General features: G+C 38.6%; 1 protein-coding gene across 3 annotated transcripts in view; it reads left to right on the top strand.

Moving 5' to 3' along the window:
* Positions 1-22,129, top strand: part of LOC121919056 — a 169,658-nt gene that overhangs the window by 103,888 nt on the left and 43,641 nt on the right. For 2 of the 3 annotated variants that reach the window (XM_042445254.1, XM_042445257.1), the window contains exon 5: positions 18,951-18,993. The exons of the other annotated variant lie outside the window; for it this stretch is intronic. In XM_042445254.1, coding sequence (XP_042301188.1) covers positions 18,951-18,993 — 43 coding nt within the window. The remainder of the gene's footprint in view (positions 1-18,950; positions 18,994-22,129) is intronic. 3 annotated transcript variants of the gene reach the window in all.

The following is a 22,129-nucleotide window of genomic DNA, read 5'->3' on the forward strand; positions in this document are numbered from 1 at the left end:
ATTGTCCAACACTCAAACCACTACGCCATGCTTCTTCTAATAGCATATATCATACCCTCTAACATTTCACAGATAAAAACTAAGGCACATGTGGTCAAGATGACAAACATTATTGATGAGAGAGAACACACATCGTAGCAGAGGCCACAGCAGTTTGCTTTTGCTTTCACCTCTTGGGAAGGGCAAGACTCCACCTTCTCCCCTTTCTCTCTCCCCTGTTGAGTTAATTGAGAGAAAACTGCTTTTGCACTTTGAACCTAGATTGCATCAATGGAAATGAACCAAGGGCAACCCAGAAAATGGGAGGAGAAGAAAGAAACCTGGACATTGTTACAATTGGAAAAATTTGGACAATGTAAGATTAATCGGGACTATCCCTGCCAAATTGGAACAGTTGGAACATATGCTTCCATCCTGTGAAACAAGTCATCCTCAGAGTAGTTTAGGAAGGAGGAAGATCTATTCAATGGTTTGACCCTTGAGGCTCCATTCCTTGCAAAGCCTTGAAGGACCTTTGTCAACAGGACAGAAGAATTGGGGAAGACATTCTTCTGCTTTGTTTCTCCTCTGAAGGACTTCTTTAGATTTTGCTGTCTCTATCCTAATCATTCATTGCAAGCAATGGAGGAAAAAGAGTTAGGTTTCTTTCACACTATCAAATTACACCACTGTGGTTGCACTCTAATTGTCCTGGTCCCATCCTGTGGAATCCTGGGATTAGCTGTTGAGAGAGAGAGAGAGATTTAAAGTCTCTGCCAGAGAGCTCATCAAACTGATATATTTAAATACCACAATCTGTGAGAAAACATTTTTGAAAATGTGCAAACTCTTTTAAAAAAACAGCAACAAAAAGATCTTGAAGTCTTCCAAACGTGGATAAATATTTTGCAAGTTGCTCATTCTAGCATGTGGTTTAGGAGTTCAGGAGCCACTTCAGAAACTTCCATGGCAATTGAGAGAGAATTGGTGTTGGGGGGATCTGATATCAACTCTTCCCCGCTAAGACTGAGGTTTTGTCAATATCTCAAATTCATCCTAAATCCTCAGATTATGCTGGGACTATAGGATTCTAGCCATAAGTAATGAACACACTAATGCATAAACCGAATTAAGGTGACAGTTCATGGATTGCTATCATTTTGACCAACTATAGTCAATGAAATTAAAACATTCGAACTACATATGTGTGCCCAGCTTCTGCTTATATGACTGCTGCACTGGTCCTATGATAAATCATCCTCATATGATCATATCAGTCTTAGAAATTACCTATATTAACATTCAAGAATCTGATGCAGTGAAGTAAGTGTGTGTGTGTGTGTGTAGATATATAGACAGATAGATATACACAGACCATTTGCAAGAATGGAAATGTTTACTTGATTCTAGTAAATCAAGTTCTCTTTGTACATCAGCATCCCTTGTTCCAATATTGGTATATAGAAGCTTGAGCAAGGCACAATTATGTCTAGCAATCATGATTTTGCAAAGTGATGTGAAAGTTAATTCTTCTTATGTGGTAATTATTTTACTTCTGCACTTCAGTGTCTTTCAAACATAATGTGATCCTTATACCAGTGAAGTTATTTCAAGTTAATTCATGTCCAATCAACAACTAGAAAAAGTGGGAAATGGGAGAAAGACCAAATTATAAGCCTTTTTTTAAAAGTGAAGGCAAAACTTCTGAAACATTTTAATTAATACAGGAGAAAAAGAGGACGGTTAGTTCTCTAAAGGTCTCCAAGTTCCCTCTCCAGAGAAGGAGAAATCCTAGCAAATAAGAAATGCTGATTATTAAGTATATTTTACATAGCTGCTTGCATATTTGAATGCCATGAATTACTTATAGCACAACACAAATTCCCTTGTTTTGATTTCCTCAAAGGCCTTCAGACTAGTGTACAGAATAGAATTCTTGTTAATTCTACATGCAATATGCAAACAAGATTGAGTCATTCTTTTAAAAGCAATTATATTTCAGATTCTTCAACTTTTAAAAATGGTGGTTCTTTTTTTCCAAAAAGAAAAAAGAAACACAAACTAGGATCCAAATGGTTGCATGCAGAATACAGTTTATCTACTAGGAATGTTTCCCCTTCTCGCTAATGCAGTACTTGGCAATCTCTCAAAAGCTACTCTAGAAGGTTGCAATATTCCTGTAATGTAACATGCATTACAAAACTGGGGACAATCCTGCCCCCAAAGTTTACGAGTGGAAGTCTCTTATACTTCCACATAGTCATTTAGCCCCTCTGCACTGAATTTAGAACAGCTGTAAGTACAGTTGGTCTTCCGTATCCATGGATTTTACATCAATGGATTCAACCAACCACAGTTTGAAAATACTGACACACAACTAAATAAATAAATTTAAAAGGCAAACCTTGATGTTGCCATTTTATATAAGGGATGCCATTTTACTGTGCCGCTGTATATAATGGGAGTTGAGCATCTATGGATTTTTGTTTCCAAGGCAAGGCAAGTAATAGTCCCACTGTATTCTGCTCTGGTCAGGCCCCACATGGAATATTGTGTCCACTTCTGGGCACCACAATTTAAAAGGGATGTTGAAAAACTGGAATGTGTCCAAAGGAGGGTGACTAAAATGGTGAAAGGTTTGGAAACCATGTCCTATGAGGAACGACTTAAGGAGCTGGGGATGTTTAGCCTGGAGAAGAGAAGGTTAAGAGGTGATATGATAGCCCTGTTTAAATACTTGAAAGGATGTCATGCTGAGGAGGAAGCTGACTTGTTTTCAGCTGCTCCAGAGACTAGGACCTGGAGCAATGGATGCAAGCTACAGGAATAGAGATTCCACCTTAACATTAGGAAAATCTTCCTGAAAGTAAGGGCTGGTCGACAGTGGTACACACTTCCTCAGAGTGTAGTGGAGTCTCCTTCCTTGGAGGTCTTTAAGCAGAGGCTGGATGGCCATTTGTTGGGGATGCTTTGATTGAGAGTTCCTGCATGGCAGGAGGTTGGACTGGATGGCCCTTGCGGTCTCTTCCAGCTGATATATTAGATCTGAAACAATGCCATGACTCTTCTTTTTGTGAGTGCACTGAAATTTGTTTGTAACTGCCTTGGAGAACAACATGATGGAAAAGGTGGGACAGATATAGAGATGGGTAAGAAAGTAATAGTTACTTATTGGACTACAACTCTGGAGACTTTGGGTTCAATTCCCTGCTCAGCCACAAAATTCACTGGATGACCTTAGGCAAGCCACTTTCTCTCAGCCTGAGAGACTGGCAATGGCAAATCTGCTCTGAACAAAATTTGCCAAGATAACCTCATGATAGATTCACCTTAGGATTGCCATAAGTCGGAAATGACTTGATGGCACAAGATGTACGCAAGTAAATAATAAAAGGAAAAATACAGCATGTAAATAAGACTGTATACTGTATATACTTCCCCTCCCCATGTTCATTTGTTTAAATAAATTATACTCAGGAAGGCTGCTCACAATCCAAAACTTCATTATTTTATTGATCTGGACTGGTACAGAAAGAGAAGCATCTCATATACAACAAAACCTGCTATGGCAAATGATAGATATGCCTTTTGTAAACCCTGAACTGGTACATCATGTGGATATATAGTTCAGGGTTTCCATTGACGGAGGACATCCACATGATGTGATGGTTCAGGGTTTACATAAGGCATCTCAAATACCACGTTCTGTACTACTAAAATATTAAATGTTATCCTTTTACATTTCATATGTATTATGTTTTTGTTTTTATGTGGCCCCTGAAGAAGGATATATATATATATATATATATATATATATATATATATAGAGAGAGAGAGAGAGAGAGAGAGAGAGAGTCCAAAATGTGTTGGGCTCTTTTTAGAATAAAACAGTAATCTATTGAGTGCTTTGAGACATGCTTCTGGTTTTTCCTGTGGATTTTACTGGGTTCTCTACAGGTTTTGTCTCTTCTGTGTTAGGCAGGAGACAGAAAAAAGAAATACATCAAATGTTTTGTTTCTTTCCCCTCTAGATGTCTCTTTCTAGCAATTTGCTGAAGGCAATTTTGAAAATTGTAACATTCCTGGCCTTTTTAAATATACACAATCTCCTGACAAGTCATTATCTGGAAAAACCATCTTTGGGCTTTTCAGCAAATTTACATTGTAGTTACAACAGAATCTCCATATGTAAACCTGGGAAGGTTGTTGGGAAGAAAAATTGACTCATCCAACGTAATCTAATTAATTTAACAAACAAATGGGCTACCCGCAGAATAAGAATGCAGAATGGAATGACTTATGATAGGACAGTGCTTCCCATGTATCCAGATTAATGAAGAGGGAATTGTTTACTTATCGCTGCTGACTGAACATTTGGAAATTGGGGTATTTTTTATTTTGTTTTTTTAACAGCACAAAGAAGACATTGGCATAATGCTCATTATTATCTCAGGCTTTTTAGATCTGGGTCTTGATTATCTGTTATATTATTTCTGTACAATCTCAGAATGGTTACTGATTTTGTTGAAAGTGATTGAAAACTGGAGCAACTCTGCAGCAACGTTTTGTCTGCAGACGTTTGTAGAGATATTATGATGCAGCATAAGATTGCAAGTATAGGAACTAAAACCAGAACTCGAAAGAAGTCCTTGATGAATATTTCATTCCCTGCTTACTTCTGCTGATCCAGTCTGTATGTCAAGCCTTGCACATTGGTAATTTACACAAGTATAACAAGCCTTGACTTTGGATGCAATGAAATTGCTTTTTAATTTTTTTTATATAATTAAAATTGTGCTTTATTATGAATCTGTTTCTAAAGTTCTAAGACTGCATATAGCTAAGCCACCACATCCTGCCATCTTTAGATATGATCAGACGTTGGGCTAAAATTACATATGTCAGGGTAATTTCTGAGATTAAGTTTATGGATATACGATGTAAAAACTCTATGAAAATGAATTGTTTAGACACATTTTTCATCATATTAGAAGAAATTCTAATTTAGTTGGAATGAACTGAATTAAGCTCTTGAATTATTGATCCTTCATTAATTATTTAGACCATAGGAGATTTTTAATTGCTAGACTGACGTGGAGTAATTAGTAGGTTTATGATAATGTATATGTCTGTGGTATAACTTTTTCTATCAAGATTGTGTAAATAATCAAGAACGGTTATGATTAATGGTATGTATATTCATTGTTTTAAAAAATGATAGCTACTGAAGGAAATGTTATTCTGATACATGCAGAGAATAATTCCTCTTTTGCCCTTTGATTCTTCTTTGCCAGGGGAACGGATCAGTTTGAAAGTGTGATCTAGTGTGTGTAAGAGTAGCTAAATATGTCAGAAAAAGCTGACCTCTTGATTTGTACACACTCAACTCCACCTTCAAATTTCAACATTTCTATATTTACTTTGAGAAATGTATGCCTAGACAATACTGGTCTAAATGGACAAATGTTCTGACTCTGTAGAAGGTGTTATCATAGGAGAGGCATTTCTCAGTATCTCTTCATGGCAACTGCTGGCATATTTGTCAGTTAAGTGAGGAACCTACTCTGGGTTTTATCCTGAATTTCAAGCCAAGGTGCTGAGCTATAACCTGGAGCAGATTTCCTGCCCTGCTAACCTGGAAACTGCTAGCCATTACTGGTACCTATATTTCAAACACTGTGGCTTTCAAAATTTCATCTTGAGGAGTCTGTTCTGTTCCCTAAAACCTGCAGAATGTAATGCTCAGAGAGGTACTGATATGAGACAGATGGAAGTAGTGACAGATTCTAAGGAGGCTCCACTTTGCCCTGCTTATGCTTTTCCAAGGTATAACAGGACAAATTAATATTTGGTTAGCCACAGTGTAAATAGATTAAACAACTGCATTTTTAAAAAAATATTGTTGCCAATTTTATTTTGTTATTTTTCACTTTTGAAGCATACAGTAACCCTCTACTAAATGCTCTCTTTGCAGATGACTGAGGACAAAGAGCACTGGCTCTTAAACTTTTTTCAATGTCTAACAAGAATAGCCTCTGTGGATATTTATAGGCCTCTTAAGAATCCAACTAGAACAATCCCCCCCCCCCCCCCCCCCCCGGAACTTTAATCTTTGACAATAAGATAATCAAATCCACCTTTCTTCATTCAGTGTTTTATATGCTCAAAGAAAAGTATAGAATGGTAATACCCAGGTATTAGCTACTAACAAATAACTTCTAACTATTTTATCTTGGTGTTTGTTACTAGGAACACATTCATTATTTTGCAATGGAAAATAGGATGCAGCAGTAGAGAAAAAAAAATACTAAAAGAGAATCTAGACACACAAAATATCATAACCCCTTTGTTTTACTCAAATGCAAAAAGAGAGCAATAGTTAAAAATATTAGAAACTTTCATTATTGACCAGCACTGATGTTGTTTTTCAACCTACAGAATTCTATGATATTGTTCAAAAATACTGTGAAAAGGAATTTTAAAACTGCTGGGCAAGTATATACAGTCGTTTCTTCTGATTAGTGGGGGATCCGTTCCGGACCTCTCCACAAATCTGAAAACTCACCTATATTGGAGTCCCATTTATTTCTATGGTGGTGCGCTCCCACACACAGCCCCACTTGCATGCCTCAGGTGTGTGCGCCATTTTGTTCCTTCCCTGCTCACAGTCTGCAAAGAGCAAGATCACAGATCCCAAGGTTGAGAAAACAGAGGGATGGCTGTATTTGTTTTAGTTATTCTCTCTCTCTCTCTCTCTCTCTCTCTCTGTGTGTGTGTGTGTGTGTGTGTATCTGCACTTCAGTTTCCTAATATATGATCAAGGAGCAAAATATATATGCAGACGTATGGATTTTCCACTCAAGTATAAATTTCTCTCCAGAGAATAGACACTCAAGTTGCCATAATAACTTGGTGACTTATGATGTCATAAATTCAGTCTTGTGCCATTTTAAGTCACTTTTTTGGCCATTGCTGAGATCAGAATCCACTTTCTTTCTTGTGCAATGACCAATACACTCTTCTCAGAGCTCATCTGTTAACTGAGGATCCTGCAGGATGACATGGTCACTCAATGTCCAGCTATAAGCACATAAGTGGACACTTCTCTGCTGCTACTACTTCTGCTGTTCTCCACTGACCAGTAAATGGCCATTTAATAGAGAAGGTGGGATGTAGGTCTGCTGTGACAGAACTTTACATCCTATCAGCACAGGATCTTGACTATAGTTTTAGACTTCCTTTTGGTCTTCAGGCTGCCTGATATATCCTATCATTCAGGTAGATTCACCTGAGAAAGGTTGGACCATGGTTGTCCTTCATAATAATTATTGCTAAAACAAAAATGAAAACAAACAAACAAAAAGCACCTCCCAAAGAAATGAGCAAGGTCACTGATTGTGGTGTTCAAAAAACTTGGAACAAGATTTATTCTCAGAATCTGCAGATCTTTGTTGACCATTTTCTTTTCACATCACTGCAATAAAAGGACCTGCCCTCAAAATATTCTCTTTTTTGCGTGTCTTCCAGTTACATTTTTAAAGTAGCCTTACACTTCCCCAACTTATTTTTCAACAAATAGTATCTCACAGGCAAAGATGAAACTTGACATGCTGCAATAAACAGCCATTGGGGTAGCTATATATTTAGTCGAAAACATTCATAACTGGTTAGAATCCAAGTCATGATCTATCAATTCTGATTAATCATATATAGAAAGCTAATACAAAAAAAAAAAAAAAACCTCAGGTATACATAATTGAAAAGGGCAGTTGAAACATACTAATAAATAAGCGCTATTCTTTTGAAATATCAGTTGCTTCCTGTCATGCATAAAAGGTGACCTGAAGAGGGAGAAGAGGCTAATTAAGCTGCCAAGTTCCACTGGTAGGAAACAGCTATCACTGCACTGTGTTTGTGCCATAGATCTCCCTCGGAGATATGTATCTGCATGATATATCTGCAAAAATCATCCTACAAGTTCTCTCCCAGGAGAAGTGTCCCCAATTAAATTAGGAAGGAAATTTTAAAAAAAGATGCAGGGAAGCTGGTCAGCAGCCCTAAGAAGCCGATAAGGAGGCTGGGACCAGGGATTTGGGGGCCAGGAGAGGCCAGAGATGGCCAGTGAGAACCAGGGCGGATTGGGTCGATTTTATAGAATCATAGAATCACAGAACAGAGTTGAAGAGACCCCAAGGCCATCCAGTCCAACCCTCCTCTGCAAAATTTCAGTCAAAGCACTCCTGACAGCAAGGCCACCAGCCTTTTTAAAGACCTCCAAGGAGATAGATTCCACCACTCTCCAAGGAGTGTGTTCCACTGTTGACAGCCCTTACTGTCAGGAAGTTCTCCTAATGTTGAGGTGGAATCTCTTTCCGCAGCTGCAATCACTTTCCAGGTCTTTCTCTGGAGCAGAAAACAAGCTTGCTCCTCCTCAGTATGACATCCTTCAGATTTAAACGGCTAACATATCACCTCTTAACCTTCTCTTCTCCAGGCTAAAACATCCCCATCTCCTAAGTCATTCCTCATAGGACATGGTTTCCAACCTTCACCATTTTAGTCCCCTTCTTTGGAAACGCTCAGTTTCTCAACATCCTTTTGAATTTGGTGCCCAGAACTGGACACACATTCAGTGAGGTCTGACCAAAGCAGAATATAGTGCACTATGCTCCCTGATTCTAGACACTATACTCTGTTGATGCAGCCCTAAGATCACATTGGCCTCTTAGCTGCTGCCATTACACCGTTAACTCATTTTTCATGTGGTCTACTTGGACTACTAGATCCCTCAACTGTGTCTCGTTCAGCCAGTGTCACCATCCTATATCTGTGCATTTCATTTTCCCGCCCTAAGTGCAGTACCTACATTTCTCAGTGTTGAAATTCATTTGTTAACTTTGGTCCAGATTCTAATCTATTAGGTCATTGTCGAATTTGATCCTATCATCTGGAGTATTAGCTACTCATCCAATTTGGTGTCATCGCAAATTTGATAAGTATGCCCCAATTCTGTCATCCAAGTCATGATACAAGTAGTTGAAAAGCAGTGGGCCAGGACTGACCCTGTGGACCCCACTGGTCACTTCCTCCAGGATGAAAAGGAGCCATTGTTGAGCACCCTTGAGTTCAGCCAGTCAACCAATTACAAATCCATGTAACAGTTACTTTGTCAAGCCCACATTTCCCTTTCCCACTTGGCTGAATCATTTATTTGAAAAATTTATTTGAAATTAAATCCTTTCAGCCCCAAAACACTGCAAAAACCCAGGATGCATGTTATCAGTTCAAGAATGACATGGGAAAAATATTCCAACTGCTGAACTTTGGAAAGGACACATGGATTAGGAATATATGGTACTAAATGAAAAGTGCTTGGTTTTGTATGGAGACATTACTAGAATATGTCTAGTCATGTGTGTTTGGAGTGTTGGACAGATGACTCTGGCAGGGATGTTAGCCGGGGGGGGGATCTGGGGGTCTCGACCACCCTTCCATTAGAAAATAAATGTGGGTGTGCTGCTGCTCACGCCGGCACTCAAAGCCCCATTATAATGTGCACTTAGTCTGGACCCCCCCTCCTTCATTCAAAATCCAGCTATGTCGCTGACTTGGAGTCAGGAGTCCATTCCTGTGCTGGAGCTATAAGAACCCATGGGTGACCTTGGGCAGGTCCACTTTTGTCAAGCACTCAGAGGATGAGATAAAAATACAAACCTTACACTGATAACATGCCAAGAAAAACCCCATGAGTAAAATGACTCAAAGGTTCAAACAACAAAGTTGATGAAATGGTCTCTAATGCCAGAAACAGATGGCCGCAAAGCACGGCTTTGGGAAATCCAGCTGAAGCTGTTGACCATAGCCCCTCCAAGGCAGCCCATAACCAGCCAACAAAAGAAGTGCAAAAAACCTCCTTGACAGTGGTTCATTGCAAACCATGCCAGTGGCTGGCCGTGGGACGTGGTATCTGGTTGGCCATGGTCCTGTGCCAAACAGGGAGTGACAAGTGCTGCCTTGGCCAGAGACCGGATCTAAGATGCAGTCTGCTAACCCACAGTGTCTCAGATTTCTGCCTTTTATCTCAACTCTAATGGCCCTAAGAGTAGAGGCAGACAATTGAACTGGCACATCAGTGTGCATTTAAATCTCTGTTTTGATGGCTATTTCATTTTGTTTTTCAAAAATGTGCATAAGTATCATAATTTAAATTTAGGCCTTCCATATTTTGATTGACTATGCAATTCTTTAGTTCTCCTTAAGAAGCACTTGCCTTTTTTCCATGAAAGTCCATGTTCAGTTAAAGGTTGTACAAACAACCTTTTGTCGGTGATTGTCCTGGTTCCCCTCCGGGGAGAAAGGCGACATATATATGAAATGAAATGAATAAATGCAAGTATAACAATGTCATGCTGCTGCATTTCATTCATTTGTTGCACATTCCGTTGTGCAGTCTTGCAATCTGCTAATGTGCAATCATTATGTAACTCTGTGAATGTAGAGTTACATTCTGTCCCCGTCATTTAAAGGCTGAAAACAAAGGAAGTATTTTTAAAGGGGAAAATTGCATTTTTAGACCAAGTCACATCACTCACTAATGATTGCCACATGTCCTGATGTTTTAACTCATAAACCTTGTGTTCCCTTCTCCTTTCTCTTGCTAATGGTTTAATATGTGCCAAAGCAGGAGTTAATTAGACCCCAGCTTTGTAAGGTGAGATTTGTAATCAGTTTCCCAAGAGTGCAGGACCACTGACAACTCTTAGTTCAATGAACATTCATTAATTAGTTAATGTTAATGTAATTGAATAATGGCTGAAAATACATCATGGTCTGAATTTGTTTTAAATATATTTCAGGTCTTTGGCCTATTCATCCTTTTAAAAGTTATTCCGCCACCTGAATATATACTTTGGAAGTGTTGTGAGGGATAAATTGCATGGTTAGCAATGCTTGTAAGCATATTGATTAGAGCTACTATTACTATTAAGCTACATTTTTGCACATTCTCATTTGTGAGTGGTGACCTTGATGCACATTGGCGGTTATGGTATGGAGCAGGAGGACGGTTTTCATAACAGATTCATTAATCCAGACAAAGATGTGGTGATCTTAAATACTGATTCTCATCCATCTCAATAGACTTGATAAACAGTTTTCTGTCACAACTGAGCTTTCCATACAAGTCGTATAAACCACTTTATGCACACATTTATTTAAAAATTTGTTAACACTACAAATAAAATTAGACCATGAAAATAATGGTGCAGTCCATAGTCCCAAAGCGTTGTCCTATTCTGGAAAAGACTGGTTGTTAGATCAGAACTTTGTAATTATCACAAAACAAACTGAAAATGATTTTCTCAAACATAGTACCTTTGGGCATTGATTGATATCTAAGTGATGTGAATGCCCAGATGCTCACAGATGGGCTACTTCTCCAGCAAGATTCCTTCAAAACATGAAAGGGGCTGGAATGGGGAAAGGATGCATTTATTGATGCCGGACGCCATGATGCCGCTAGAAGCCGCATTCCATTCCCATCTGTACCAAGGGAGCAATTTCAGAAGGAGCTTATTGAACCGGGCTCTAAGAATGCAGCTAGCATGGAATGAAAGGTGGCATGATGGTGAATTGGAAAGATGCATTTTACTGCACACCAGAACACCCCACTGTGGAAAGTCTTCTTCGTTCCCATCTTCCCAGAGGAGGCGATTTTCAAGAACTCTTCTAAAAGTTTCTTGAAAATCGCCTCCTCTGGGATGGTGGGGAAGGATGGGACAAACATGGCTTCGTTGTGATGGCAGTGTCAGCGTGCAGTAAATTCATCCTTTCTCATTTGTTCGATCAAGCCCCTTTTATTCTATAAGTGCGTTCTTAGAGCCCGTGTGATAAGTCCTAGTTTAGTTATGAGAGACCTATATCATAGTCCATCTCTGCATTGCATGCTTCAGATATGGTTTAGGAATCTCTGTGAGCATATAACTGCCAGTAGCTTTTTCTCATCCTCATCAGTACAGTCCCTTTGGCTGGAGGCAGGATTGCAGTCCACAATGAATTACCTCCAGGCCTTTTTTTTGCCTCCACCCCAGAGATTAACTTCTTTCACCCTGAACCCCAACAAATTGGGCAGAACCAAAGTAGAAATAATGTGCTGTCACTTTATGTTCACTGGAAACTCAGGGTGTGCTCACTGGGTATTCATACAACTGCCCCCCCCACACACACATACTAGCCTCTGAAGAAGACCTTGGGAAGCTCATTGGCTCCCCTCCACCACATCTTTGCTTCGACATTGTGTGGCCTTGTAAAATTTACTCTGTGGAAAACACAAAGCTATCCCATCACCAGATATTGCCAACCATAAGAACTATGGTATGATACAAAAAGCTAGCGTTCCAAGAGTTGATGTAAGATTAGCATCTGTAAACAGATGTAGAAAGGTTCCACCCTAAAAATTGGAGCATTATCTGTTGTTTATATTATTAGGAAAAACTGACTCTGGATTATTGCACTGCCTTTTCTGCCTTCCATTCCAATCTCGTGTGGGATAAAAAAAACTTTAAGCAGGATTTATTCACATGCCCCATGCCCAGTTGGAGGCATCCATAACCAATCATGCAAACCTACCGATCGGACTTCTCTGGAACCTTTTGAAGAAACTTTCCCTTCTTGCAAGTCGTGAGAGTCCAGATCGGGGAGGGGATGCCATGATTGTGTTATGGGTTGACTTCTGCCGGGCAAAGGAGGTGTGTGATAAAAATCCTTCATAAAAATTTCACCTGTCTTGAAGGTAGGGATGGAAGGCATGGAAAACAGGGCAGTGTGATCATTCTTTCATAGTAGTAATTTTTGAATGTAAGCTCACAGGATGATTAATTATAAAAAGGGGTGTGGAGAAAAAAGTTCTTTTTCCTTGGTTCCTTTGGTTCTTTTCAGATTGAGTCTCTACTGCTGTCAAATGCATTTAACACCAATTTAGTTAATTTATTAAGGTTCATTTTATTAAAATAAATGTATTATTATTTTATTTTTAATTTTTAAAAAAAAAAAAAAAAAATAAAATAAAAAAAGAATAATTTTGTTATATTGTATTGAAATTTTTAATTAAATTTATTAAATTTATTTATATTTATTATATATAATTTAAATATTATATAGATTTTAAAAATAAAAAAAATAATTTCTTTTAAAAAAAAAATGTAAATAAATTTTATAGATAAAAAGAGAAATTAAAATTTACAAGTTTGGAAATTAGAAAGGTGGTTGCTATGTGAAATATTATAGAAAAATAATTGAAATTATAATTGAAGAATGAATTTATGTATAAGGCCAAACATACCCAGGTACCATGAAAACCAAGGCGTTCTAGACATCCCAGGAATTGCTGTGAAGGAACTAGCTTAAGATAATGCTCATATCCGATTACTATTTGCATTTTCAAACACTATATTGTATTTGCATGCCATATCCAAGGCAGATCCTTCATATTTCTTGTGCCAAGAAGACGCATGATATCTGTTCCCACAGTGGTTAGGGATGGGGAAAATACAAATAGACTAAACACAAGGAGCCATTACAGCTGAGAACAAAACAGAACAAACAAGTCGCACAGATGTGTTGTTATACTCGGAGAAAAAGAGGTAAATAATTCAAAACTCAATATCACAGACCATGCAACTAAAGCTTTTTCACTTGCTAGGCTTCTGTTGCTACTTTTCTCTGAAAAACTACACAATGCAAGTCTGAACAGTTATGTGCCATTTCTTAGAGCTAAGGCAATAGATAAAGAACGTCCCTTCCACAGGAAGAAATGGAATGTAGAGGGCAGATCTATTGTAGCATATCATTTCATCGCTTTAAAAAACTTTTATTATATTATGAGGTAAGGTTACTTTATCAACAGTAAATAATTAGCTTTGAAGGAAAATGCTCCACAATAATTTCTCAAAATCTTAAATCTTGAAAGTGTGGTAATTCAGCTAATTTTATGTACTCAAACATTTTACTAAATATGAATGAATATTGTGTCCAATGAGATTTTATTTTGTATTGATACTGCTTTAATAAGGACGGTTGCAGCGGTTTTTTATCGAAATATTGGATAGCTGGCTGGAATGTATAAATTCTTGAAGTTTTGGTGATAGGCATTATCCCATATTCCATAAAAGAAACTATCAGTAAATATATATAATTTGATACACAAGACTTTTGGTCGAAGCCTTCACATTTTATAGGCTAAAACACATGAATAGACAACACTCTAAATTATTCAAAATTCATATTGTGATACTTTTATTCAGAAGGTGAATTTATATTTTAATTTGAAATTTGATTATTTATTCAAATGTAACTGTGAATTTAGTGATAACAAATGTGTCACTTACACACACACACATACAACACCTCAACAGCCTCAGCAAGGGTTCTCTCTTATGCATTGTATAGTTGTAGCTATTTCCTCACATAAAAGCTGAAGCACATGTAGATAGAATATTATATCTGCTAGTAGTTCATCACATCAGTAAATGTCATTCATTTTCAATTTCTACACAAAAGTTATATCCACAAATACCTTCAGAATTCTGCAGTATTTGAACATTCTGTCTATGACCAATGTAGTTAATTTTTCTGATGGAAGCAACAATACTTTTACCATTATACGTTGGAAATTTATTCTGTATATTGTGTGTGTTGTTGTGTGTTTTGTGTGTGTGTATATTATATATTATATTTATATATATATATTAATATTATATTATAAACTGTACCTAGATTTAAATATATTATTATTATTATTCTTATTATTATTATATTATTATTATTATTATTATTATTATTATCAAAAAATTGCAATGTGGTATGTTTTCACAGAAAGAGCATTTTCTTAAAATGATGTTCACCGTTCAAAAATAACATGTTGGATTTTAAAAACAATATATTCTGAACGTGAAGATAGCTTGGCAGTCCAGGATCCACTTCATCAAGGTTCCTAACACCAGAGGACGTAGTGGGGGAATCATTTTGTGAATATTTTGAAATATTTTTCCATCTCTGCTTAGAATGGGCAAAAATGATTGGGTTCGCTTCTTAAAGGAAAGTGGAAATATACAGGTCCAGTAAAGCTCCTCCAGTTGGTACTCAGTCATCATGCTTTCTTTCCAAGTTAGCCTGAAGGGGTGTGGGAATTGGCTGGGAGAAGCAATGGTAAAATTCACAGAGACAAAAGTATTGAAATCTACTTTCATCTGTGGGGGCATGAAGACAGTTAGCCTTTGCGTGACATAGGTCTGGCAGAGTAAAGGAAGGGATGTTACTAGCCAAGGCGGAACTCAGTGAGTGGATGGGCTCACTGGTGAGTAAAAAGTTATCTATCTCCTGAGTTCACCATGTGAAATCTCTGCAAATCATGAACTGCCCAAATTATTATGACTGCCTGCATTGTGACACTGACATTTCATGAAAACCCTTATTATCTCAGTCCTAAGGCATGGAAGGATTTTTTCTGTCCTTGCTAATACAACTATGGTCCAAACAAACCGATGAAATGATCTAGTTTAACTGTGCCCTGCTCCATGCTAGCAAATCATTGGAGTTGTAGTTTATTGTAGCACCAAGCTCTCTGAAGAGAAGGCTAAAGGTCTCACAAAACAGCAGTTCTCAAGATTCCCTAGCACTGAGCCAGAGCAATCAAAGCGATTCAAACTGGTTATTTCTACAGTGTGTTGTTGACCTATGTGTCCCCAAAAATTCTAATAAAGCATAAACTCAGTTGTTAATCTCAACTAAATAAATAATTTAACCAATAGGATTTACACTATGTTGACTTGCCACTGGGCAGTTGTTTCACACTAAATATTCGCTTCATTTTTCAGTATCATTCATCCTCTACAATTTTCATAATCCACAGGCCCAGTTGTTATGGTTTATAGCTTTTTTTCCCTGGATTATCATTGTTAACAGATTTTGTCAATATTTCTTTATGGCTACTTTTGCTGTGTTTACATCTTAATAATTCACCTGTAACTCAGTTACTCAGTGGATGTTGCTCTTCAAGGTAAAGACTACATTTTGCTCAACATATGGTCATTAGCTTGTTGATCTATTTGTCAGTTAGGTTTGACTTAATTATTTTTATGCAAGAACTCATAAAAAAAAAATTAGATCAAGGTAATCCAAGAGGAAGACCTCAGGCCGTGCAAGAAAGATAAGGCTTCTATATTAGTTATCCCCAAGGTATATAGGCTGAACAAACAAAACAGTACATATCTCCCTGGGTGCATACACTTAGTCAAAAGTGCAAGCAGGGAGAATTATGAGAAAGTATACATAATGGGTGAATTGCGTCTGGTGATCTGAAACAGTCCCTTTGCCTCAGTAGACTGCATGAGGCAATCACATTTGATAGGAGATTCACACCAGTCTTTCTAGACTCAAGAGCCCCCATTTTTAGCCTCATAAGGCTACTATGTTAAAGTCTGAACCCCTCCCTCCCGCCGCCACCCTTATTTTTTCTCTGTTGCCTTTGTCTCCTCAGTGAAGTTTTAAGCATTCTCCTCTGGAAATGTGAAATTATCATCCGCTCCTGTGTATAGCTAGAATCCTGTAACTGGAATCTTAGCATCAGCAGCAAGCTTATTCCAAGGATTGGGGGAGGATGGAAAAGATTTCAATTCATTTGTCTGAACCAATGTATATCTGTAGTACAGACATGTCTCTCCTTCTCCCTCTGCCTTCACATTTTGTAAACTTACGGATTTTATGCTCAGTTGTATCATACAAAATAGATAATAATAATTACTAAATATTCCTTTTACCCCTTCTCCCTTCCTCCTCCCCTTCTCCTTCTGCCTTCCATATTTTCTATTTATCTTAGCCTTTGAATAAATTTGTGTTTTGCTTCTGTTCAAGCACTTCCATTGGGAGCTTACTGACATAGCCCCCAGGGACACTCCCATATGTGGGAACAAAAGAGTGGCATGAGAACAGAATGTGGGCAGAAGGCCATCAGAAGTTCCCATTCGTTCCTGAATCTTCCTAAGGAGGCGATTTTTCAGGAATAGAATGGGAAATTGCCCACATGTGATAAAATGTGTGGCAGCCCCCCATTCTGGTCCCCCCGCGCCCTTTAGTCCCAGCCAGGAGCGTCTCTAGGGGCTTGTTTCCAACGAGAAGCTGACAGCCAATGGTGGTAGACAATTAGGTGGTACAGCTATGGGGAAAGAATAACCAAGAATTGAAATGTGGTAGATAAGGCAATGAGAATGCATTGTTGTGTGTTTTTGTTATAGTGTGCCTTCAAGTAATTATATATAGTCGTAAATTATTATTATGTTAGTTATATTTATTATAGATTATTATTATTTCTATTTCCTGCCTCTCATGGCTGGATCGAGGTGGGATACAGCATTCAGCAAATGTCAACAATAAAAACATATTTCAACAATATTAAATACATAGCATAAAAATATACATACTATCAATACAATACAGCTGGTTGACACTTTGTAAAAACATACAATACGGACAGAGGTGAGAATTTTACAGCAGGTTTGCTGGATAGGCTCACTGGAAGAGATCCGTCTCAGTGCTTTCTTAAAAGCATCCAGGGTGGTAATAAGACAGATCTCTTCCGGCAAATCATTCCACAACTTGGGGGCCATGGTGGAAAATGCTCTGTGGGAAGTGGTCACTAGCCTGGTATTTACGTAGTCTAGTGATTTCTTCCCAGTTATTCTGAGAGTGCGGGGCAGATTGTGTAGGGAGAGGCGTTCCCTCAAGTAACTCGGGCCCAAGCCATTTAGGGCTTTAAAGGTAATAACCAACACTTTGTATTTCACCGGAAGCTGATCAGCAGTCAGTGCAGAGATTTTAGTATTGGTGTGACATGGTCAAACCTCGATGCTTTGGTGACCAATCTAGCTGCTGCATTTTGAACTAATTGAAGCTTCTGAACTTGGTACAAAGGTAGCCCCATGTAGAGCGCATTACAGAAATCTAAATGAGAGGTTACCAGTGCAAGTATCACTGCTTCAAGGTCCTTTTGGTCCAAGTAAGGGCGCAGTTGGTGTATCAACTGAAGTTGATACCAAGCACTCCTAGCCGTCACATCTACTTGAGATGACAACTGCAGAAACGGATCTAGGAGTACTCCCAAACTATGCACTTCGTCCTTTAGGGGAAGTGTGACCCCGTCCAGGACAGGTTGGCAAAGTTCTTTGCCTGGGCCCGGGGAGCCTATCGCTAGTACCTCCGTTTTCTCTGGATTCAACTTGAGTTTGTTTTCCCTCATCCATCCCATTACCGACTCAAGGCAGGCATTTAGAGGAGAGATGCCATCTTTGGTCACTGCAAGAGTCGGAGACATAGAGAAATAGATTTAGGTGTCATCAGCGTACTGATAACACCGCACCCCATGTCTCTGGATGATCTCTCCCAGCGGCGTCATGTAAATATTAAATAGCATGGGGGACAGGATGGCATCCTGAGGGACACTAGATGTCAGCTCTCTCTTGGAGGAGCAACTATCCCCCAGACTCACCATCTGGAATCTACCCAAGAGGTAGGACCGGAACCACTGGAGCGCAGTGCCCCTGATGCTCTGCGGGGGCAGAATTAAGTATTTCTGCATGCTTATAGTTCCCTAAGAATTTTCTTCCTCCACAGATACTTAAAAAATAAAAGGAGCTAATTCTCTATATTTTTCATGGGGGAAAGACTGGCCCCTTTTCTTGTTTGTAGAACTTTCTGGCAAAACCCATGCAGAGTTTGTATTCTGGCATGATGCTTTTGTATTTCTCCCCTGTTTTTATTCCTCTGAGAACAAAAGAAATTATATGAATTACTTTAACAAGAAAGTTAATTTTATTTTTTTAACAGCAGAGCACTGAAAAAGAACATGTATGGGTCATTTATTTATTCAAATGGATTATGTAGTGGCCTGATAAATAAGTGTCTTTTTTTATTATTTGCAGAGAGTACCTTTCACAAAGAAAAAATCAGTTACTCGAAGATCCAGTAAGTACAATTTTCATGTAACTGACTGTTTTGGATGCATTGTTATTAGTGGTAAGGGAGATGTAGTTAGGGTCACTGAAGGAGGACCAGTTCCTCATTATTGTGCTTAAGGGATCTGTCTGCTTCTTGCCCGGTTTGGCACTGTGATAATCCTTGATGACCAGGGCATATTGTTAAATTTATCCTACTAGAATTACAATACAATCAGGAAAAGTTCTAACTGATATGCATTAAAAAAAAAGCTATGTCTCGACTGTGCGAATTAGTGCTGCAGATTGTGAGGTCACATTTACAAGGTTTCTTTATTCAAAAATTAATGTGTAGACGATTGGATAACAGAGGGAAAGCTTTCAGCCGAGCCTTATTCTTCAAATGCTACTTTTTCCATGCAGGATCATTAAAATATCATCATCCACCAACAATCTGACATGGCACAATCCAGAGCACCTCTGCGAGACCTAGGCCCCAAATACATCTTAGTTTTTCAGCTCCGGTACTGGTGGAGATGACTGTACCTAGCCCAAAAAATACTGATTCTGGGAGCCCCTTTTTATTGCTTGCACAGACTTTGACCTGTTATGCCACTATTCCCTCCCTTCATCTACAGGTTTTCCGCAGACCTTTCTGCCAATACTACTCTACTATAATAATGCAAACTCTCAACAATCTCTCTTTAGACCTTCACAAACTGTAAACATTAGGGGAGGGGGAGCAGAAATATGTCCCCAGCTTTCACATGTTAACATAAACAATGATCTCATGGAGCACTGGAACCACAATCAGTTGAATACTTTTGCCATTCCTCTTCAAACATTACCATCAACAGCAAGCAGGTGAAATGGGTGTCCCTTTCTGCTCTCCATGCTTACAGTTCTTGAATGCCTGTAAAAGCCTATCGTGAATCCCAACCACATTTCAGCTGTTTTATCTGTCTTTCCGAATTCCATCCCATACACTGACTTTCCACTTTGAATAATCAGCCTGTTCAGCTTAAATTTAATTCATATCTCCTCTACTGAATCTATGGCACATATAAGTACAGTGGTTCCTTGGCTTATGCAGGGGATCTGTTCCACCCCCCCCTCTGGTAAGCTGAAAAATGCACATGCACAAGTCCCATGGCGTGGCGCGGAAGAGTGTGTGCGCTGCAGGCACGCACACCATTCTTTCTCCCATCAGACACCTTATGCGTAAGCAGGAAACTGCATATGGGGTGCCCGCCTATAGCGTGGGTGCACTGTACAACAAATAATCTTGCACAACGCATAACTTTGAGTCATATGGAAGAACCCTTGGTCCTTGCTGAAGAGGGTCATTCTTGTCACCCAAATGAAACATGAAATTATGTTTGATAGGAGAATAAGGGAAGTACCTATTCATGTCAAGAAAAACAAAGCAGATTATTATTCAGAAAGCATTATTTGAGACAAAGGGCTAGTTCTTCTATTGACTCAGGCAGTCCATTCTCATGTCAGGAGTAATTTAATTGGCTATAAATCATCCATGCTAGGCAATGTCAAATCTGATTCTGAATATACTCAGAGCTGGGAAATTATCTTCAGCGATTTCATGTTGTCTCTCTGCAGCTTGTTCTAACATTCTGTGGCTCTTTTTGCCTGGGTCTTTATTAGAAGCAATTTTATATTCATAAATTCTCTCCCTTGTTTACATAGCCAAAGGCTCTTCCAGTCTTCTCCCTAACATTGTCTCTGCAGTATGTGCTATGGTAAGGGTTCTTAACCTAGGTACCCACACCCCCAGGGAGTGCAGGATGGGATTTCAGGGGGAGTAACAAAGAATGGGTTGTGTCCTTCAGAAATGAGTCACAAGACATCACTCATTTTTTCTGAATAAATTAGGATCTAATAGATTTGCATTTTATGCACTGAGTTAAAAGCTTTTTTAAAAAAGTTCAATTTGTTCACCTGCAGTATTGTATGTGGATCAGTTTGTGGTACAACAATTATGAAACTGACGTCTTCATCTTCCAATGTGATAATGCATTTGTAGGGCGTGTAAACATTAATCAAACATTTCCTAGCATTGTAGGGCATGGAAAAGTTTGGGACTACAGTGCTAAAAATATTTTGCTGGACAGGGTCAAGGGATTCTGGGCAAAGGGAAGCCTGCTCTCCAGATGCTTTCCTTCTTGTACTAGAGAATATAACATGGCAGTTAATAATAATCCAATAGTATTGATTCTCAGACATATCTCATGGGGAGGGTCACATGCTGTGTTATTGTTTTTGCAAGTCTGGTTTCTTTAATACTCTTTCACATACTTGTGAGGGTTCTGGTTCCTGTTCCCATATACTTCTACCATTTTTACTGTATACAGTGGGCAAGAATATGCACGCACTACTCTGAGTTTCTTGGAGTATGCACTAGATATAGCAAATAAAGAGTAGAATCATATCCACAGACATAAACCCAATGAATTCAGTGGGGCTTACTTTCATGAGCATAGGATTATGCCCAAAATATATGATGCATATCCTTTGAACTGGGAACCACTTAAGCACTTAAGAGTTACTCACATGAAGAAATTAGAAAAGCATTATTGGTGTTTGTTTTCAGACATTTGTTCTGAAAGATGGAGCTTGTAGTACATGAACTGGTGAGAAGTAGTAATTAGGAGAGTAAAGGTTAAATCAGGAAGACCCTTATTTGAATCTCACAATTGGTATAAGATTAGTGGTCACTTTAGGACAACTAAACACTTTCTCCTCCCTTGGAAGGTGGTGGATTCCATGTCAGTAGAGCAATGAATCCACTCTGGGTTTTTAATCCAAGTTTTTATAGAGCTGTCCAGGGTACTGAATATTATTCCTAAATAAGCACAGCACTCAGGAGAGTTCCATTAAAGCTAAATAAAACCTGCCATTGATCCATGGCTCTACTGACGGGGAGCCACCAACCTACTAGAGAAAGCATCAACTATTGCTTCTCCTAATTGTCGTTGTTCCCTGCCTCAATCCATGGGGAGAGTCGAGTAAGAAATAAATATCATCATCATCATCATCATCATCATCGCCATCACTATTGCAAAGTCACCTGTAAAAAATTATTTATCTGTATTAAGTTATTAGTAGCACAGTGGGAACAACCATTCTATTTGCCACCGGACAGATCCAAA

Source organism: Sceloporus undulatus, chromosome 1, assembly GCF_019175285.1.
Source record: "Sceloporus undulatus isolate JIND9_A2432 ecotype Alabama chromosome 1, SceUnd_v1.1, whole genome shotgun sequence".
NCBI lineage: Eukaryota > Metazoa > Chordata > Lepidosauria > Squamata > Phrynosomatidae > Sceloporus > Sceloporus undulatus.